We start from the raw sequence: 19,797 nt of genomic DNA, 5'->3' as shown, positions 1-19,797 counted from the left end.
AATCTCAATCAAGGACTCAAGTTAAATGATTTGGAACAATTTTAAGCTGGTTCCTAGTGAAAAAAAACCACTGATAATTGAACACTAATTTCCATTCTTGCTTAGAGAGGCCATAGGAATGGTTGTTGAACTACTCCATAAACTAGGGCATATTTTCTGAGGCTGTTAGAGCATAGTAGCAGAATCTTTAATCTGCAATAAAACAATGGTATTCCTGATCAGTAAGTGGTTGGTGCTGAGCACAAAATGCCGTGAAATATTCAATTTCTCATGTGTGACATCCCTCATCTTGACCATTATAGAAAACAAAAATCACAAATAGGTGGATCCTAGATTTGACTGACCTACTGGATACTTATTTTCAGATACTCGTTCAATTAGCTATCATCGCTTTTTAATGGCGGACAAGTATTTTCAATATAGGGTCTTCTGTGGTAACAATCCCAGGATATCCATATGCCATATCTCAGTTTTGACTCTTCATCTCGCGGAAGAAATGGGGAAGTAATATTTACCCCTACTTGGATAATGGGTTAATCTGAGCCCCCACCAGCAGATTTCTTTCGACTGTAGCAGATTATACAGAGATAAAAGCAATAGTGTACCACTTATGCAATTTCAAACCGGATTGCTCATACCTCAGCAGCAAAAGGGCCCTGAACACTTGGCAGAGCATTGTGTTCATAAGCAAACTATTAGATATTTTAAATATTTATGTACATCATTTGTGGAACAGTGGAAATTATATAAGAGTGAAAAAAAGAAACTTTATTGACCCTGACAACCTAAACCTTTCCATTGTGTCATCATTGTTTTCCAATATTATGAGTGTACCCCAGCAAGAAACATTAAAGTTTAGAGAATCAACACTGGAAATACATAGAAGTTATAACACGGAAACAGGCCATTTGGCCCAACCAGTCCATGTCGATGTTTACCATCCACATGAGCAAATAGTTCTAATCACATTTACCCACCCTGTTCCCATGTCCCTTCAACCCCTTTTCCTTCATCCACCTATCCAATCTAATGATGAATGTTGACATAGTTTCTGCGTCAACCACTGACCCTAGCTGTGAATTCCATAGCCTCACAACTCGCTGTGAAGAAGTTTCTCTTTCCTCTGTTCTAAATATCTTACATTTAATCTTGTATATATAACCCCTCGTTCTTGACCCTCAACTACTGGATACAACTTCTATCTACCCTGCCCCATCCTTCAATAATTTTAAGCACTTCTATCATATCAACCTGTAATCTGTATTGTTCTATGAAAAAGCATCAATTCTTCAAGTCTTTGTATTTGTATTTCCTCTTATATCCCAGTGAATCTGGGTGTTGCCTGCTCTAAAGCCTCAATATCCTATCTATAGTGTTAAGTTCAATACTGTACACGGTACCCTGAAGTCTTAGTAAGGTTCATCTTTACCGCCTGGTTTTTATATTTTATATCTTGTGCTAAAACCCAGAATTCCATTAGCTTTTTTTAACAGGCTTATCAACCTGAGGTGCTGCCTTTAATGTGTTGTCAATCAGTACCTCCAAAGCCTCTGCGAACACCACCAAGCCTAGTTCCATTCAGAGTATAATCACTGCTGTTTTGTTTTACCAAAATGCATCAACTCATACTTCCTGACATTGATTTCTATCTGCACTTTTTAGCCCATTCCCCCATCACATCAATATCACTTTGCAGCTTCCTTTGGTCTTCTAAAAAAATAAACTATTCCTCCTATTTTAGTATCATCTGAAAATTTTGACACCATTCCCTCTGGGCCCATATCCAAATCACTGTTATACACTGTGACAGAAATGGCCCCAATATGGAACCCTGTGAGACATCACTCCCCATTACGCTTAACTCTTACTCTGTGTTTTATCCCTTCTAACCAATTTTTAAGCCAGTTTGCTTCCTCCCTCTAATTCCATAAATGTCATGATTAATTTTATTAGTAATCGATGTGATGACTATTTATCTTCTCTAAAGTCACCTTTTATGTGAAGGAGATACCAAGAATTTTCAATTTCTAAAGAGAAAAGGACAATTTTTGGTGCATGGAAGAGGAAGGAGCAAAGTCCCAAAGGCAGAGACAGGAGAGAAATGGTCTGTTTTATTTATGAAAATTATCTGTAGTCGCTGATTTTTCACACTTCTACAACTTGCATTTATAAAGGATCTTTAATGTAAAATAACATCCCAAGATGCTTCACACAGAGGCATAAGGGACAAAAAATAATGCTAAGCCAAAGGAGGCGTGATTAGGAGGGGTGACTGAAAGCTTGATCAAAGAGGTGGGTCTTAAGGGAGGAGAGTTGGAAAGGTACATGGGTTTAGGAAGGGAATTCCAGAGTGTGGGGCCTAGGTGGTTGAAGGCATTGCTGCCAATGGTGGGGCAATGGGCGATGCACAAGAGACTAAAGTCAGAAGAATAGAGAGTTTGAGAAGTGGGCTGAGCACTGGATCATGGGGATATGTAGGTATTTAATCACAAGTATGGGAATTTAGAATCTGAGGCACTGGGGAATCAGGAGCCAATGTTGGTCAATGAGCTCAGGGGTGCTGGGTGACTGGGACTTGAAGTGGAATTGGTTATGGGCCAGAGAATTTTAAATTAAATTAAATTTATTGATTAAGCTCATGGAGGGTGGAGAATGGGAGGCTGTCCAGGAAAACATTAGAGTAAGTTGTGCCTGAAAGTGACAAAGTCATGGGTGTTGATTTCAGTGGAAAATAGGCTGAGGTAGGGGCAGTGACAGGCAATGTTAAGAGCTGGAAGTAGGCTGTCTTTGTGATGGAGAAGATACGGGTCTGAAAATCAGTTCAGGGTGGAACAGAAAGCTGAGGTTGCAAACAGCCTAGTTCAGTGGATAGCGGCCAGGGAGGGGGATGAAGTCGGTGGTAAGAGTATAAACCTTGGAATCGAAGAAAATGGCTTCAGTCTTCCCGATGTTTAACTGGAGAAAATTATGGCTCATTTAGGACTGGATGTCAGACAAGCAGTTTGACAGCACAGAGGCAGTGGAGATGTTGAAAGAGGTGATTGAGAGGTAAAGCTAAGTGTTATCAGTGTGAATGTGAAAGCTGACACCATATCTGTGGTTGATATCGCCAAGGGGCAGCATGTAGATGAAGAAGAGAAGGGAGCCAAGAATGGATCCTTGGGTTCTCCTAAGGTGACAGTGTGAAGGCTGGAAGAGAAGCCATTGCTAGAGATGCTTTAGCTCCAATTGGAGAGGTAAGATAGAAACCAAGCACGGGCAGTCCCACCAAGCCAAGCAATGGAAGAGAATCTTTGGAGGAGGATGGTGTGGTCAATCATGTCAAAGGTTACAGTGAGGTCAAGGAGGATGAAGAGGAATAGGAATAATGCACCACGGTTATTGGTGGGAATGTTGTTTGTGACTTTGGTTAGAACTGTTTCAGTGTAGTGGGAGGGCTGGCAACCTTTTTGGAGGGATTGAAACAGAGAATTACAGGAGAGGTGGGTATGGATTTTGAGAAATTACAACTGATTCGAGAAGTTTGAAGAAGAAAGGGAGGTTAGAGGTGGACCAGTACGTAACAGCAATAGAGAGTTCATGGGTAATTATTTTGAGATAAGGGGTGACAACAGTGGTTTTAAATGAGAGGGGGACAGTGCCTGAGTCGAGGGAACCATTTACAATGTCAGCTAGCGTTGGGACCAGGAAGGAAAATTGTGTGGGCAGCAGTTTAATGGGAATAGGGACAAAGATTACTTATCTGTAATCTGGTGAGGGACTCTTCTTTTCCTGCTGGACATATTCATTATGGGGATAACATATTGGCCCAGAAATTGCTCTGAGCGGCGAACCAATGGTGCCCGTCACACCTTAAATTTGAACTCACCCACTAAGTCTTTTTGACATCAACTTGCTTTAATTGAGAGCTGCAAGAAATGCAGCGTCCGTTCCTGGGCTTCTCTGAGCCACTAATCCACTAATCAGCTTGAAGCAAGCCAAGCTGTGAGAACCAGGAAGTGAATCTCATCCACCAGGAAGTGTCAGGTAAGATTAGTAAATGTACTATAAAATCAGCTAAAGAAAGCGAAATAAAGAGAGGGTAAGATTAAAAGACTGAGATAAAAGAGACAGAGAGAAAAAGTAAAAAAAAAGTAACATTTTTTAATTTTAATTTTTTTTAAAAGTCCAAGAACTATTAAAATTGGATGTAATGAGACTCCATGTTTTTAAAAGTTAATTTTCAGTGCCAGAGAGGTTGTTTATCAGTCATTAATACTTACCACGCCATTAAAAGTTAGTTCAGATCTGATATAACTCAGCGTACCTTTTTTCTGGCGAGATTAGTTCATTTCCAGCTGGGCAGGAGAGCAAGCTCATGCTGGTCCACTGATTCCTGCCTACAATATCCCTTTAATGTGAAGCTGTTAGATCAGCAGGGAATCAGGAGGAACAAGTTCCGGATTTCCACGTTTGACTACGCATGTGTGATTGCTGGAACTTGCTCTTCGATTTGCCCATTAATAATGGTGAGTGCTATTAGGCTCACCGTTACTTTACGAGCAATTTCTGGTCCATTATGCTAAGGAATTAATTTGTATATGCAATTAGGTAAATTAGAAAATTATAACCTTATAACAAAAAAATTCTATTTTAATGAAAGTGAGAGAGTATGTTTGCAAAACTAAAAGGGAGCTCATTTTATTGAAGTATGTCAGAGGAGAAGGAAAGGCTAGGGGAGTTCTTTACATTCAAAGTATTCCCCCATTCTTTGTGGGTGAATAATTCTTACCATTATTTTATTTGACAAATATAAATGTTATTACCTGCATGCAGACCCTTGAGTTTGTCTCCCTCACTGCTCGGCTGTTCCTGTCAGCTCACTGATGGAAATCCTCCCTCTCTGTCCCATTTGTCATGGAGCAGTTTCTTAGTAAATAGCAGGGCAGTGAATTCGATTTGGCCTGAGATCTGCATTTGCAGTTAGTTGAGTAGTTGCCTGGGCTCCTGCAGCCCTGCATCAGCTCTCAGTTGCGCCCCCGCCTTTTACTATGGAGTGCTTAGGGACGCATGGAGACACTTCCTGTCAGTTACATTATTGGATCCGCCTTGTACGAGGGAGACCTGATTCAAAGGTCTCCATGAGGGAAATAAAATTAAAATTTCTGCTAAAATAACAAATAAAATAATCTATTATTTTTCTATATAGCATGTTGGAGTCATTTGACCAAAGAGCATTTTTGTAATCTACATCTTTGCAACTTTAAATCATTGGTATAATGCACATCTATTTTTATGAAACCTACAGGGTGTGTTGGTTATGCTAAAAGGCCACATTAATGATTATTTGAATTGATTTATAACAGACTTCGACATTAACTTAAGCGATCTAAATGACATTGGTTCCTGGCCAATATTTATCCCTCAACCAACGTCACTAAAAACAAACTAACTGGCTATTGCTGTTTGTGGGATCTTACTGTCTGCAAATTGGCTGCCACATTTCCTGCATTACAACAGTAATTATACCTTAAAGGTACTTCATTGGTTGGGATGTGATGAAGTCATGAAAGGTGCTATATAAATACAAGTTCTTTCTTTCTATTTCATAAGTACAGTGCCATGGTATTGTTATTTCACTTGTATTTGGTTATCCTTTTGAAAAGATAAAAACAGTAATATAAATGCTTTTCTTCTTGCTTTTTTTTTCTAGTTGTAGTTGTTCTAACCTATGGGCCTCAGCAACCCTGATGCTCTTTGTGTCTGTGGCCTTCAAATCAGTGTCTAGCCATCTTTCAGCCATTGATGGAGCTGGGCTTCAGGGGTAAAGGTGAAGAGGAGGGCAATAAATTTAAGAAATAAAAAATGTAATGTTGCTCTATGGTAGGTTGATGAGAGTGGCCTGTGAACAAGTTCAGAATTGTGGCCCTTGAGCAAGCTGAATTCCAGAGGTGAGGTGAGAGTGACTGCCCTTGACATCAAGGCAGCATTTGACCGAGTGTGGCACGAAGGAGCCCTAGTAAAATTGGAGTCAATGGGAATCAGGGGGAAAACTCTCCAGTGGCTGGAGTTATACCTAGCACAAAGGAAGATGGTAGTGGTTGTTGGAGGCCAATCGTCTCAGCCCCAGCACGTTGCTGCAGGAGTTCCTCAGGATAGTGTCCTAGGCCCAACCATCTTCAGCTGCTTCATCAACAACCTTCCCTCCATCATAAGGTCAGAAATGGGGATGTTCGCTGATGATTGCACAGTGTTCAGTTCCATTCGCAACCCCTCAAATAATGAAGCAGTCCGAGCCCGCATGCAGCAAGACCTGGACAACATCCAGGCTTGGGCTCATAAGTGGCAAGTAACCTACGCACCAGACAAATGCCAGGCAATGACCATCTCCAACAAAAGAGAGTTTTACCACCTCCCCTTGACATTCAACGGCATTACCATCGCCAAATACCCCACCATCAACATCCTGGGGATCACCATTGACCAGAAACTTAACTGGACCAGCCATATAAATACTGTGGCTACAAGAGCAGGTCAGAGGCTGGGTATTCTGCGGCGAGTGACTCACCTCCTGACTCCCCAAAGCCTTTCTACCATCAACAAGGCACAAGTCAGGAATGTGATGGAATACTCTCCACTTGCCTGGATGAGTGCAGCTCCAACAACACTCAAAAAGCTCAACACCATCCAGGACAAAGCAGCCTGCTTGATTGGCACCCCATCCACCACCCTAAACATTCACTCCCTTCACCACCGGCGTACAGTGGCTGCAGTGTGTATCATCCACAGGATGCACTGCAGCAATTCGCCAAGGTTTCTTTGACAGCACCTCCCAAACCCGCGACCTCTACCACCTAGAAGAACAAGAGCAGCAGGCATATGGGAATAACACCACCTGCACGTTCCCCTCCAAGTCACACACCATCTCAACTTGGAAATATATCACCGTTCCTTCATCGTCGCTGGGTCAAAATCCTGGAACTCCCTTTCTAACATCACTGTGGGAGAACCTTCACCACACGGACTGCAGCGGTTCAAGAAGGCGGCTCACCACCACCTTCTCAAGGGCAGTTAGGGATGGGCAATAAATGCTGGCCTCACCAGCGACGCCCACATCCCATGAATGAATTTTTAAAAAGTCATTACTCAGGATTGTGGCTCTCAACAATTGTATTCAATTATCTAAATAATTTTGAAATCTACAGAAACAATTTCAACATAATGAAAAGGGTAAAAATTCACAATAAATCTGCTCTGATCTTGGTGGTCTATATTATATTACTCAATGTTCACAATTTAAAGGAACCAAATTATGTGATTCATTATGTTCGGACTGTGTTAAAGATCCATTATTATAAAAACTCAACTCAGAGTTTATTACTCTAATGGATAAAATACAAATAAGCTGCTAAAACTTTGTTTACAATTGTTTGATAATCAGCAATAGTGGTCAACTTACAGAATCAAATGAACTTTGGATCACCCGGACCTGAAAATTAGAGGAACTTCAACTATAAAGTGAACACAAAAAGGTTATTCATTTGACTTTTTTTTGAAAAAAAGAACATAAATCATTGTGTATATCTTTTTTTTCGATGGTGGGGCGGGGTGCATATCTGTTCATAGTTATTGAGGCATTTTTTGTGCTGTAATTTGTTGCTATGTGCAATCTAAATAAAAGTAACAAAGTTTCTGGTGGGACATTTTTAGCTCCAATTCTTAATTGAACTTCAAGAAGCCTTCTCTGAGTTGACAGTTCTACAAACCATTACAGAGTCTGTTTTGTGTTCTCCTGTGCCCCATTCTGAGTGGTTCCTCAAGGTTCTAGTGCCTTTTGGGTTATTATACAGTTGCATTACACATTTTATGAAATGGTCTTGACTTCAAAATCAATGTAAACTGTGTAATTTCAATACACAGCCTCTGAATCGATTTTAGACAAGCAGTGTGAGATGTCCTCAAGGAGGCAGTCTGGCACTGCTTTGGCGTCAGACCGGTTGTGGTATAATGGCAACCACTGTGCAATGAAGTTTAAAAGTTCCCAGATGGTACAACTAATGGCCTGGAAACTATTTTAACTTAATTTTTTCAATATTATAAATATTAGCAGGGATCTGACTGCCCTGTCGGTTCATTCTTAACATTAAAATTTAACCAATATTTGGCTGCACGTCCATGAGAACATGATGTGGATCCAGCAATGTAATCTGTTCTTGCTGGCTTGCGGTTGCTCTAAGTAGGTACTGATTTCAATTAGAATTATTATGTCTGTGGATTCTTATTTCAGGCAAAAGATTTGCTTGTGCTGGATTTTAAATGTAATAAATTGAAACATAGTGAAAAAAGTTCCCTTTTCACCCACATAGCATAATGTTAAGGACAACAGATGAAGAATGACGATGTTAAAGGACCACTGTGGCTTGAACATCACCCCAGACAAGCTTAAACCTTAAAATCACAGGTCCTAAAATTAACTGCCAGAACGTAATTTAATCTATTTGAAGACTTCTTTACAAATTCAAATGCAATGCTATCGTGTTTCCTTTTATCTATAGATCAGTCTGACAAACTATTTCACCGTGGCAGTTAAAAAGAAGTCAAACACTACAGAGTGTAAAACACAGCTAATCCAAGAATCTGTCGGCATTCACAAATCTTTAAATCAGCATCATCTATTTCATCTTGCAGTTCAGTCTTGGTTTCTAAACCCAGCTTTTAAATTAGATCTGCACTTTTGGCATTTAACTATTGGCCTAACTGTGCACAGGGTGAGAAATGATTCCACCTGACATCAAAACTAATTCAGTAGTAGCCAATGTGGCTGAAACCAAGGCCTTGAATCTCCTTGATGAGATTTACACCATTACTGCCCCTTTAAGAAAAATGTTTCAAAAGGCTGCAGAGTGTGTTACACTCAAGTTTTCTGGGTCTGCTCATTTGCATTCCCAATGGTGCAGGCACAGGTGTAAGTAGCTGAACCATTGGGAGGGGGTGGTGGAGGGAGAGGGGGAGGGGGTGAATTTCCTCGGAGCTTCTCCTACTCTGCTGCCATAACAGGATTTCTGCCGAAGTTACAGTGGGAAAAACTACAAGGAAATTCACTCTCTGGAAAACTTCAGTGCAGCCTTTTAAAAGCACTGTTCAGCCTGCGCTGGACAAGTAGGTAAGACACAACAGTGTCTTGCTTTTTTATTTCTCTCTCATCTGTACTAATTAGAGATAACATAATGGCAGTAGAAAAACTAACAGAAGGACAGAAACAGAATCCATATGGCCATATAGATTGAAATAAAAGATAAGAAGGGATCAATCACGACAAAAGGAGGTGGAGGAAGAAATATGTAAGCAAATATGTGAAATGAGTAAAGGACATAGAATAATAATCATGGAAGATTTTAACTACCCCCAAATAAACTGGCAAGAAGAGGTAGGTACAGGGATATAGGGACTGAAGTTTTTACAATGTGTGCAGGACTCCTTTCTTACCCAGAATGTAAAAAGCCCAACATGACAGGAAGCACTGCTGGATCCAGTAATGGGAAATGAACCAGAACAGGTAAGAGAAGTAAGTGTAGGGGCATACCTAGGCAATAGCGATCATAACATAATAAGGTTTAAGGTAAAGATTGAGAAGGACATAAGTAAGACAAAGACTAAAGTAATAAATTAGAAAAAAGCTGCTGTTCAGGGAATGAGAATAGAACTGGGGAAACTAAACTGGAAAAGTTTACTGATAAAGAAAAAAATAGAACAGCAGAGGGAAACATTTAAAATTGTGATCAATAGAGTCCAGGAGAAATACACCTCACTAAAAAGCAAGAACAAACGAACCAGTAATGATATAGTGTGGATGAATAAAGAAATAAGGGCAAAATTGAAACTAAAGAAAAAGGCATATACTAAGTACATAGACAATAAAGGAGAGGATGACAAAAGGAAATATGAAAAGGTTAAGAAAGTAGATTAAAAAAAACAATTAGAAAGGCAAAGAGAAACTACAAAATTAAATTATCAAGGAATATAAAAAGAAATAGTAAAGTATTCTACAGACACATAAATAACAAAAGAAAAATAAGGATAGAAACAGGGCCATTAAGGGATACACAAGATAAACTCACAGGCAATGACAGCAAAATGGCAGAAATATTAAATAATTACTTTGCCTAAGTATTTACCAGGAAGACTAACATGGTGGGCATGACATTAGAAGAAGAGATCAAAAAAGATATAAAGACAATTAAGATGGAAAGGGGGTAGATTTTTTTTTATTCGTTCATGGGATGTGGGCGTCGCTGGTGAGGCCAGCATTTATTGCCCATCCCTAATTGCCCTTGAGAAGGTGGTGGTGAGCCGCCTTCTTGAACTGCTGCAGTCCGTGTGGTGAAGCTTCTCCCACAGTGCTGTTGGGAAGGGAGTTCCAGGATTTTGACCCAGCGACGATGAAGGAATGGCGATATATTTCCAAGTCAGGATGGTCTGGGAACGTGCAGGTGGTGTTGTTCCCATGTGCCTGCTGCACTTGTCCTTCTAGATGGTAGAGGTCGCGGGTTTGGGAGGTGCTGTTGAAGAAGCCTTGGTGCGTTGCTGCAGTGCATCCTGTGGATGGTACACACTGCAGCCACAGTGTGCCGGTGGTGAAGGGAGTGAATGTTTAGGTCAGAAATAGGGATGTTTGCTAATGATTGCACAGTGTTCAGTTCCATTCACAACCCCTCAGATAATGAAGCAGTCCGTGCCCGTATGCAGCAAGACCTGGACAACATCCAGACTTGGATAATTGATAAACTAATCAAACTTAGAGAGGATAAAATCCCTGGTCCGGATGGATTGTATCCGTGCAAATTAAAAGGTAGGGAAGAGATAGCAGAGGCACTTTTACACATATATAAAAATTCATTGGAAAAAAGTGCCAGAGGACTGGCGGACACCTAATGTGATTCCTATATTTAAAAAGGGAGATAGAACCAATCCAGGGAACTATAGACCAATTAGTTTAATGTCTGTTGTAGGAAAGATAATGAAATCCTTACTCAAAGATGCAATAGAAAAACATCTAGAAACTGAAAATATAATAAAGAATAGTCAGCACGGATTCCAAAAGGGAAGGTCATGCTTGACCAACCTTATTGAATTCTTTTAAGAAGTAACAATAAGGGTAGACAAGGGTAATGTAGTAGATGTAATATATTTGGATTTTCAAAAGGCCTTTGATAAGGTACCGCATAGTAGACTCATGTAAGGCCAGATCATGTGGAGTCAGGGAACATGCAGCAGAATGGGTAGCAAGCCGGCTACAAAACAGAAAACGGAGAGTAGGGGTTAAAAGTAGTTATTCAGACTGGCAAAAGGTGGAAGTGGTGTTCCACAAGGATTGGTGCTGGGACCACTGTTGTTCACCATTTACATAAATGATTTGGACTCAGGAATCGGAAGTACAATTTCAAAATTTACAGGACAATACCAAATTGGGGGGGTATAGTTAATACCAAGGAGGACTGCAACAAAATACAGGTATACATTAACAAACTTACAGAATGGGCGTGTAACTGGCAAATGAATTTCAATATAGATAAGTGTGGGGTATTACATTTTGATAGGAAGAATAAGGGGGCCACATACTGCTTGGATAAAAAGAGTCTAAATGGGGTAGAGGAGTAGAGGGATCTGGGGGTACAGATACACAAAGTAGCGATGTAGATTAATAAAGCATTAAAAAAAAGCAAACCAAGCACTGGGGTCCATTTCTAGAGGGATAGAATTGAAAAGCAGAGAAGTAAAGTTAAACTTGTTTAGAACCTGAGTCAGACCATACTTGGAGTACTGTGCACAGTTCTGGTCTCCACACTATAAAAAGGATAAAGAGGAACTGGAGAAGGTGCAAAAAAGGTTTACTAGGATGATACCAGAACTGAGAGGTTATACTTATCAGGAAAGATTGAGCAGGCTGGGACTCTTTTCTCTAGAAAAGAGAAGACTGAGGGGTGACCAGTTAGAGGTCTTTAAGATTATGAAAGGGTTTGATAGGGTAGACGTAGAGAAGATGTTTCCACTTGCGGGAGAGACCAGAACTAGGGGCCATAAATATAAGATAGTCACTAATAAATCCAACATGAAATTCAGGAGAAACTTCTTTACCCAGAGAATGGTTAGAACGTGGAACTTGCTACCACAAAGTGTAGTTGAGGCGACTAGCATAGATGCATTTAAGGGGAAGCTAGATAAACACATGAAAGAGAAAAGAATAGGATATGCTGATAGGGTTAGATGAAGTAGGGAGGGAGGAGGCTCGTGTGGAGCATAAACACTGGCGTGGACCTGTTGGGCCGAATGGCCTGTTTCTGTGCTGTACATTGTATATAACCCTTCACACTGCATTCTGGTTAAGGGCTTGAACTTCCTGTCCTGCATCCTGGCTACAAAGCTCCCGTCACACACAGAAACCATGTTACACAATCCCAAAATGCCGTCTTCCATTTTAGCACCCTCACAATCCTAAATCGGTTACTTCACCTCTCCCATATCACTTGGCACATGCTGAACTGCCAACTGTACCCTCATTTACTTACCTTTTTCCAGGACAAATTGGTGCATAATGCCTGCCAAAGGCAAGCCATCGGAGGGGCACCTTCACCGTTAAAGCTTCTGCCCCTTTGGGAATAAGGACATGGAGCATGTGGGCACTCACTTATTGCTGTGGGAGGTGGCGAGGTGAGTATCCTGTTGCCCTGGCATCGCTGTGAAGCACCACACAGCCACAATCCTTCACAATTCTTTCTGGTTAAAGGGAGGGGCAGGGAGGGGGCGAGGGCTCCAACTCAGCATCTTGCTATGGCACCCACCTCACCTCACAGCAATCACATACATGCACAACCCTGAAACCCCTTTCTCCACTTTAACAGCTTTATATTTGTGTGTGCACTTCCCCTTCTTTGCGTCAAAACTGAGGTTTTAACAAGCTTAGCACACAACTGGTGCACAGGCTGCAAACGCTTGAGGTGCTACTAGGTCAAGTTATTGAGCACTGTGCATATAGGCTGCTCCATAGCCTCAGGGCTCAGTGCCCCATAATGTGGATAGCAGATGACAAAGAATGCCTTATAGGAACAATTTTTAAAAATTGCGCTCCTGGTGGGAAGCCTTACCCGCCAGGAGCATATATTGGAAAATTGCAGGCGTGCTTCCAACATTTTTTCACTGGGCAGAAAATAATGGGAAAATGCACCCATGATTTCTCAATATGTGCTGCCGGTGAATGAGGCTCCCGCTGGGAGCATAATTTTGTAAAGTCAGTCAGTACATGTTCTGATGCCATGTTCAATAAAGGTCATACTTCAATTTTCAAACTTAAAATGTTTTATTGTTTACATTCTATTAAAGCTCCTGTGGTCCAGCCATATATTGGTTTCCTATAAATGTGTTTTTTTTTCCTTTTGCCTCGATGTCTAAGTTTAGATCTTTAAACCTCTGATTTAATTAGGGGCAGCTTCTCATAAGAGGATTCTTTCAGGTGACATGTATATGGCCTTAGTGGTGCGAAGAATGAAGGCAGAACTGGTCCTGAATGAATATCAGGAGAATAAGGGTTGACAGATTGGTGTCACACAAAGAACACACACACAGGCCACATCTGTTCTCGATCTGCACTCAGTCAATACCTTCTCCATTGCTGAGAGGATGACGTGTACAGTGATATGTTCAATTAGAACTGCAGAATATAAAGCCTTTTAATAATGTATAAACAATGCAAATAACAAGACTGACACATAATATGTTTAAAACATTTTTAATACTTGACCATCACAAAGAATTTTTAATCTGATTTTATATTAGCACTAGCTTTTAGGAGAGTTTATGGAATCTTTAATATTTAAAAAGCAATTAATGCACAATAATTAAAAATGATTTGAACACCAGAGTTGACAGATCATTTATTTCCATTCCTATTTTCTTATTCACATACTTTTTGACTGCAAAATGAATTGGTGCATATTTTAAAAATAAATATTCTCAAGTGTTTCCTTAAGGCAGCATAGCAGTGTGCCTCCAAAGGAGATTACTCATTTATAATAGCACTTTTAGAAAGAAAACTCATCCTCAGTTCACAGTTCTACAGATGAGGATCCTTTTGTATATTAGTGCAATCTTTTTCATGTCACTTATTTTAAACAGTAGATTATTGCTTGTTTTAATAATAGAGAAGCTTTTCCAATAAGCAGCAGTCATGCAATTAGAGGCACTCAGCTGAACATGAACAATGCTAGCACGATTCCAACTTGCTGCTTCGGCCGCAAGCTGAGGAGCAATGTAAGATCATGCTCTCAGTATCTGGTGGTGAAATTACTGAATTCCAGTTTGGAGATCTCTTTCTCATTTGAAAAATGTGCCCGGTCGATGCGAGAACTTGGACTTCCCACTTTGCTTAACCAATTCTTCCTGTGGAGAGAAGCAAAGAAGTATTAGACCATAATTTTAAAATTAATACCCCCCACCCCTTCTTTAGGCTCTTCTGTACCATTCTCCAACCAGAACTGTGGGTAGGTGACCGTTCCTAGAGCTGTGGAAGTGCTGCTGTGTAACCAGCCACTAGAAGTGCGTAATACCAGTTGGGTTGACATGCCTCAGATTTTCCTTCTCCCCTCTGCATCTCTCTTGACGGCTTGGTTGACATCCTGATTATGCAGGAATTGCACAATGCTTTAATCTGTTGCTGCACTTTACAGTGAAACTGAATAATTAATACACCACATTTCAAAAGATCGATGTACTTTTTGTACCCGTGCCCTAGTTCTTAGTGATTTGAGTACATGGCCACCCATACCCTTTGCTCCTCCACAGTTCCTAGTCTCTCACCATTCAGAAAATATTCCAATTTGTCTTTCTTGGATCCAAAGTTGATTACCTCACACTTCTCTACATTGAACTCCATCTGCCGTAGTTTTGCCCACTAACTTAATCTGTCTATGTCGCTTTGTAACGTCCTGCTCCCATTTAAACAACTTACTGTGCCTCCAAACTTGGTGTTATCTGCAAACTTGGATATACAACTCTCTATTCCTTCATTCAAGTCATTGATATATATGGTGAAAAGCTAAGGCCAGAGTACAGAACCCTGGAATGCTACTTGTCCCATTCCATCAATCAGACAACAAACCCTTTATTCCTCCTCTCTGTCTTCTACTTCCAACCCAAGTCACAAGGTTACCTTCAATTCCATACAATTTTATTTTTTCTAATAATTTGTTGTGCAGAACCATATTAAATGTCTTCTGGAAGTTCATATAGACAACATCCATAGACACTCTGCTATCCACCGTGTTAGTGACCTTCTCATAAAATTCAACTAGATAAGACGGACATGACCTACCCATCACAAATACATGCAAACTCCCTTTGATCAGCTCATACTTGTTCAAGTGATCAGTCACTTAAACCTGATGATAGATTCCAGTAACTTCCCCACAACTGAATGTAACTGACAGGTCTGCAGTTTCCTAGTTTCTCCCTTCCTCCTTTCTTAAATAATGGAGTGATATTTGCAATTTTCCAATCCAAAGGCTCATATCCCGAATCTAGAGAAATTTGGCTAACGCATCTGCAATTTCCTCACCTTTTTTTTTAATACCCTAGGGTGGAAACCATCAGGCCTTGGAGATTCGTCTATCTCAAGTCACATTATTTTCTCCAATTACCATTTTCTTACTTATATTAAATCCAATAAGTTCCTCCCCTTGTGACATATTTTTAGATTCCCTTTACCGCTGGTATGTTGTTCTCTTCTGTACTGTGGAAATGGGTAAAAGTATTAATTTAACAAGTCTTCCATTTGCTTATTATCCATTATTGTACCATCTGCATCTGTCTTTAATGGGCCCACATTTCCCCTTACCACTCTTTTTTAAAATATATTTATAAAAACTTCTACTGTTAGCTTTGATATCCCTTGCAAGTTGTGTTTCATTATCCTTTTTGCACCTCTTATTACTTTCTTTACTCTTTGTTGCTTTTTATAGCTCTCCCATTCTGTGGGATTTCAATTTTTCCTTGCATTCGTGTAAGCCTTTTCTCTTATACAAGCCTTTTTGGGGTCTGTACTGGTTTTGTATTGTACCAAAAACCTCTTTGAATACTTCCCACTGTTTGTCTGTAGGTTGACCCATTAACAATTCAGATCAGTTTACTGTGGTCAATTTATTTCTCATCCCTTCAAAGTTTGCCTTACTTAGATTTAAAACCTCTGGTTTGTGACTCTCACTTCTCTCTCTCAAACCTAATATCAAATTCAATCATATTATGGTCACTATTCGCAAGATGTTCATCCCTAAATCTATTATGGCCTTATCCCTTGTCGGTTCTAGTTCATATTGGGCCAGAATTTACTGTGAACGGTGAACGAGCGACGCCTACCATTTGTTAGACTTGCCCTTGGCTATATACTTTCCATGAGCTTTTACGTGGCAACTTGCTGTAAGTTAGCGATCCAAACAACGCAGCGCCATCTACAGGGCATCTGGGACCTGTGTGAACAGGACAAGCAACTGTGTATCTCCTTAACTAATCAGACTGAGGAACTGTTAATAAGCAGCACAGAGTCTGAACCAGGAAATGTAAGTTAGAATAGTGAATACAATGTCAAATCAGGTACAGTAAGCAAAATAAAGAGAGGGAAAGAAAGATTGGCTTAAAAGAGAGAAAAAAGAGACAGAAAGAAAAAGTTTTAAAAAATACTTAAATTTTTTTTTAAAATCTCCAACAACAATTAAAAGCTGATGGAATTAGACTCCACGCTTGTAAAAGTTAATTTTCAGGGCCAGAGAGACTGTTTGGCAGTAATTAAGACTTATTGCGTTGTTAAAAGGGTACTTAGACAGGAATGGACAAGCCCTAACTTTTTGTGGCAAGTTTAGTCCGTGTCGACTATGTAAGTACAGGAACATCATGCTGTTCAATGTGTTTGAGTGGTGAGTCAGACAGCGAGATGCCGTTTTCGCGAAGCTGATGGAGGGGCAGCGCATCTCAGACAGCAACTTCTGGATTTTTGTGTTTAACTGCGCATGTGCGCTCGCCGCAAGTTGCTATCTGATGTGCGCATAAATAACGGAGGATGCTTTTGGCCTCACCATTATTTTCACAGTAAATTCTAGACCACTGTTCTGGAAAACTGTCCCGAAAACATTCTAGAAATTCATTAACTTTACTACTTGAGCTATTTGTCTTCTTCCAGTCAATGTGAGAATTAAAATCTCTGAAAACACAAACCTAGAGAGTAAAGAGTTGGATCTCTATACTTTAGAGAAGCGTAGGGTTAAACGTGATTTGATCGAGGTTTATAGGTCATGAACGGACTAGATTATGGTTGTGTAGATCAATTGTTTCAACAGAATAGATTAAGAAAAACCAGGGGTCACTCTTACAAGTTATGTAAGGGCAGAACTAGATTGGATGTTAGCCTGTTCTTCTTTTCCCAGAGAATAGTGGATCTGTGGAACAGGTTACTGGCTCGTGCGGTGAGTGCTGATTTGCTGAAGTCCTTCAAAGGAGTGCTGGACCTGTTTCTGGTTGGGATGAAGATCACCTCATACAAGAGATAGGTATCTTGTATCGTTAATCAGGGCCATAGTAGTCACCTGGACTAGTTTCGAGCACCTAAGGCTGTCGGAGAGGAATTTTCCAGATTTCTTTTTGCCCCTAATTGCCTGGGTTTTTATCTGATTTTTTTGCCCCCCCCCCAAGGAGATTACATGGCTTCCGGATGGGGTGGGAAGTGCAATAATTGTGGGGTGGGAAGTGCAATAATTGTGATGTTTATAACTGAATTTCCTTCCTTGCCAGCAAGGTAAACCTATCATGAGTGGCATTACTGCTCCAAACCCACCCTACATGCTTAATTGTGGCCCTGGGAAAAACTTACAGTGGGTTAGAGGTGGATTCCTGGTCTGCCACTAACCCGCCAACTGGAGGAGAATTCAGTATGAATGTTATATAAAAAAAAGCTATTAAAGAAGAAACTCAACCAGGTTTAATATATTAAAGATATTAGCAATTTACATACAGGAATCTCTGCCAAACATGCAGCTGTGTTGTGGGAATATCCAGCTTGAAAAATAATCATTGCCTGTGTAGTGGAAAAAATGCCCTCCACCTGCTTTCTGCTTGTCTGTAAATTTCTCATTTCCCAGTAAAACAATGGTCTGCTTGGAATATGTTATCTGACTTGTGAAAAATGTTACAGTCAAGTACTTCAAATAGCTTTTCACTTGAGACCTTTTCCTTCTTAAAAAAAAATTGGAAAGTATGTGCAATGAGAGAAGGCAAATATCCCTTGTCCATGCAGTGCATAAACACAGCAGTGTTCAGGTCAGAACATTGGGTATACAATTCAGTTTGGGAATAAAATGCTTAAAGCAGAGTTGAATTCACTTAAATGTTGCTTTCGTTGATCTCACTTTTCACTGTCAGTTCTTTGATTCTTTCTCCTCTGTTTTTATTTGTAAATTTCAGTTGGAAGACCTAAGGGGTGAATTTCCTTGGGGTTTGACCCAATTGTCTGCCATTTCTTCGGCAGAAGAACCGTGGAAACCGACATTTTTCTGGGATTTCCACGCAAAGCCAAAGTTACTGAGAACCTCTGCAGAAACTCACCCTATAATCTGAATGATGCTAACAGTAAATCCATTAGATTAGGGAATTTTATGACAGCGAGTCAGTGTCAAGCTTGATGCCTCCTATTTTGTGTTCAACGAGGCCTGAAGTAACAGGTTGCTAAGACAGTTTCCACAGGAGATTCTGGCACAGACAGAGATGCACTGGCAGTTTATTTGTTTAAAGCCTGCAGTTTAGGGCTCCAAAGATTACTCAGTGTAGCTAGTATCGAGTCAGGAAGACCAAATGGTTCAGATTTGATCCTCGAGCTTGTGTTGAGTCCGTTGATCTCAACCAGGCCAGCAGATGGGAAGCAACAACTGTCTAAGTAGGGTAAAGATAAACCAGGGTCGTTGCTTCCAATTATTTACTATCCAGTAACAACAGCTGGAAAGAACACATGTGTGGTTGTTAGGTAAGGATGGATTCAGGCTTGGGTGTGAATTGCCTGCTAACACTCACTGTCTATGGTCATTTATGAAGAATGTCCATTGGGGCGAGGTATCGAAGGGCTGTGAATGCCTGAGGAGTCATATATCACGAAGAGGCAGCATCTTCTGGAGAGAATTAAAAATAAAAGCTCCAGTTGAAATGTTCATTGAGATTGTTAAACGAGTCCTCTTTTCAGGTTTCCATTTATTGTCAAATTTCCAAATAGTTCATTTTCCAGAATTTCAGGATATGAAACCAGGCGCAGTGTTTACTTTCACTTTCATCAAGGATTTCTGGATCTTGTTCAGAAGCAGAAATTCTAGCCATTGTTTTTTAAAAAACTTTTTACCTCCCCAGCTCAGGAAACTGAATCCAATCGTTACATCCCAATTATCGCCCAGGCTGAAATTTCTAATAGAAAAGACCAGAGCTCCAATTTTGACACCCTAGTGGGAATCGGTGGCCAGTGGCTGAGGCAAACAGCAAGCCATCCGGTCCTCCACAGCATGATGCCTGGGAGATTTTAATCTGACTGCATAGTCTCCCGCCTGAACCTGGTGGGAAGTGCTAGCTAACCGGCGGGCAGGAGACTGCCACCGGGGACTCGAAGGAACAATCTCCAACACTCTGGTGAGTGACTGGGAGGGGGGGTTGAAAGGGCATTGCAGTTGGGAGGGAGGGAAGCCTGGGGCAGGAGAGGCCCAAGGTTTCCTTGTGGGGCCCGGAGGTGCACTCCTGCTCCTCCTG

The 19,797-nt window shown here is 40.6% G+C and overlaps 1 protein-coding gene across 5 annotated transcripts in view; it reads right to left on the bottom strand.

The window, feature by feature from the left end:
- Nucleotides 1-13,746: 13,746 nt before the first annotated feature.
- Nucleotides 13,747-19,797, bottom strand: part of LOC137324566 (acylphosphatase-2-like) — a 123,583-nt gene continuing 117,532 nt past the window's right edge. For all 5 annotated transcript variants that reach the window (XM_067989003.1, XM_067989000.1, XM_067989004.1 and 2 more), the window contains one exon: nt 13,747-14,412. In XM_067989003.1, the coding sequence (XP_067845104.1) occupies nt 14,298-14,412 (115 nt within the window). In that variant the 3' untranslated portion in view covers nt 13,747-14,297. The remainder of the gene's footprint in view (nt 14,413-19,797) is intronic.

This window comes from Heptranchias perlo, chromosome 8 (genome assembly GCF_035084215.1).
Source record: "Heptranchias perlo isolate sHepPer1 chromosome 8, sHepPer1.hap1, whole genome shotgun sequence".
In the NCBI taxonomy this organism is placed as follows: domain Eukaryota; kingdom Metazoa; phylum Chordata; class Chondrichthyes; order Hexanchiformes; family Hexanchidae; genus Heptranchias; species Heptranchias perlo.
The sequence above is the reverse complement of the archived record's forward strand: the minus strand, read 5'-3'. Positions and strand labels throughout refer to the sequence as shown.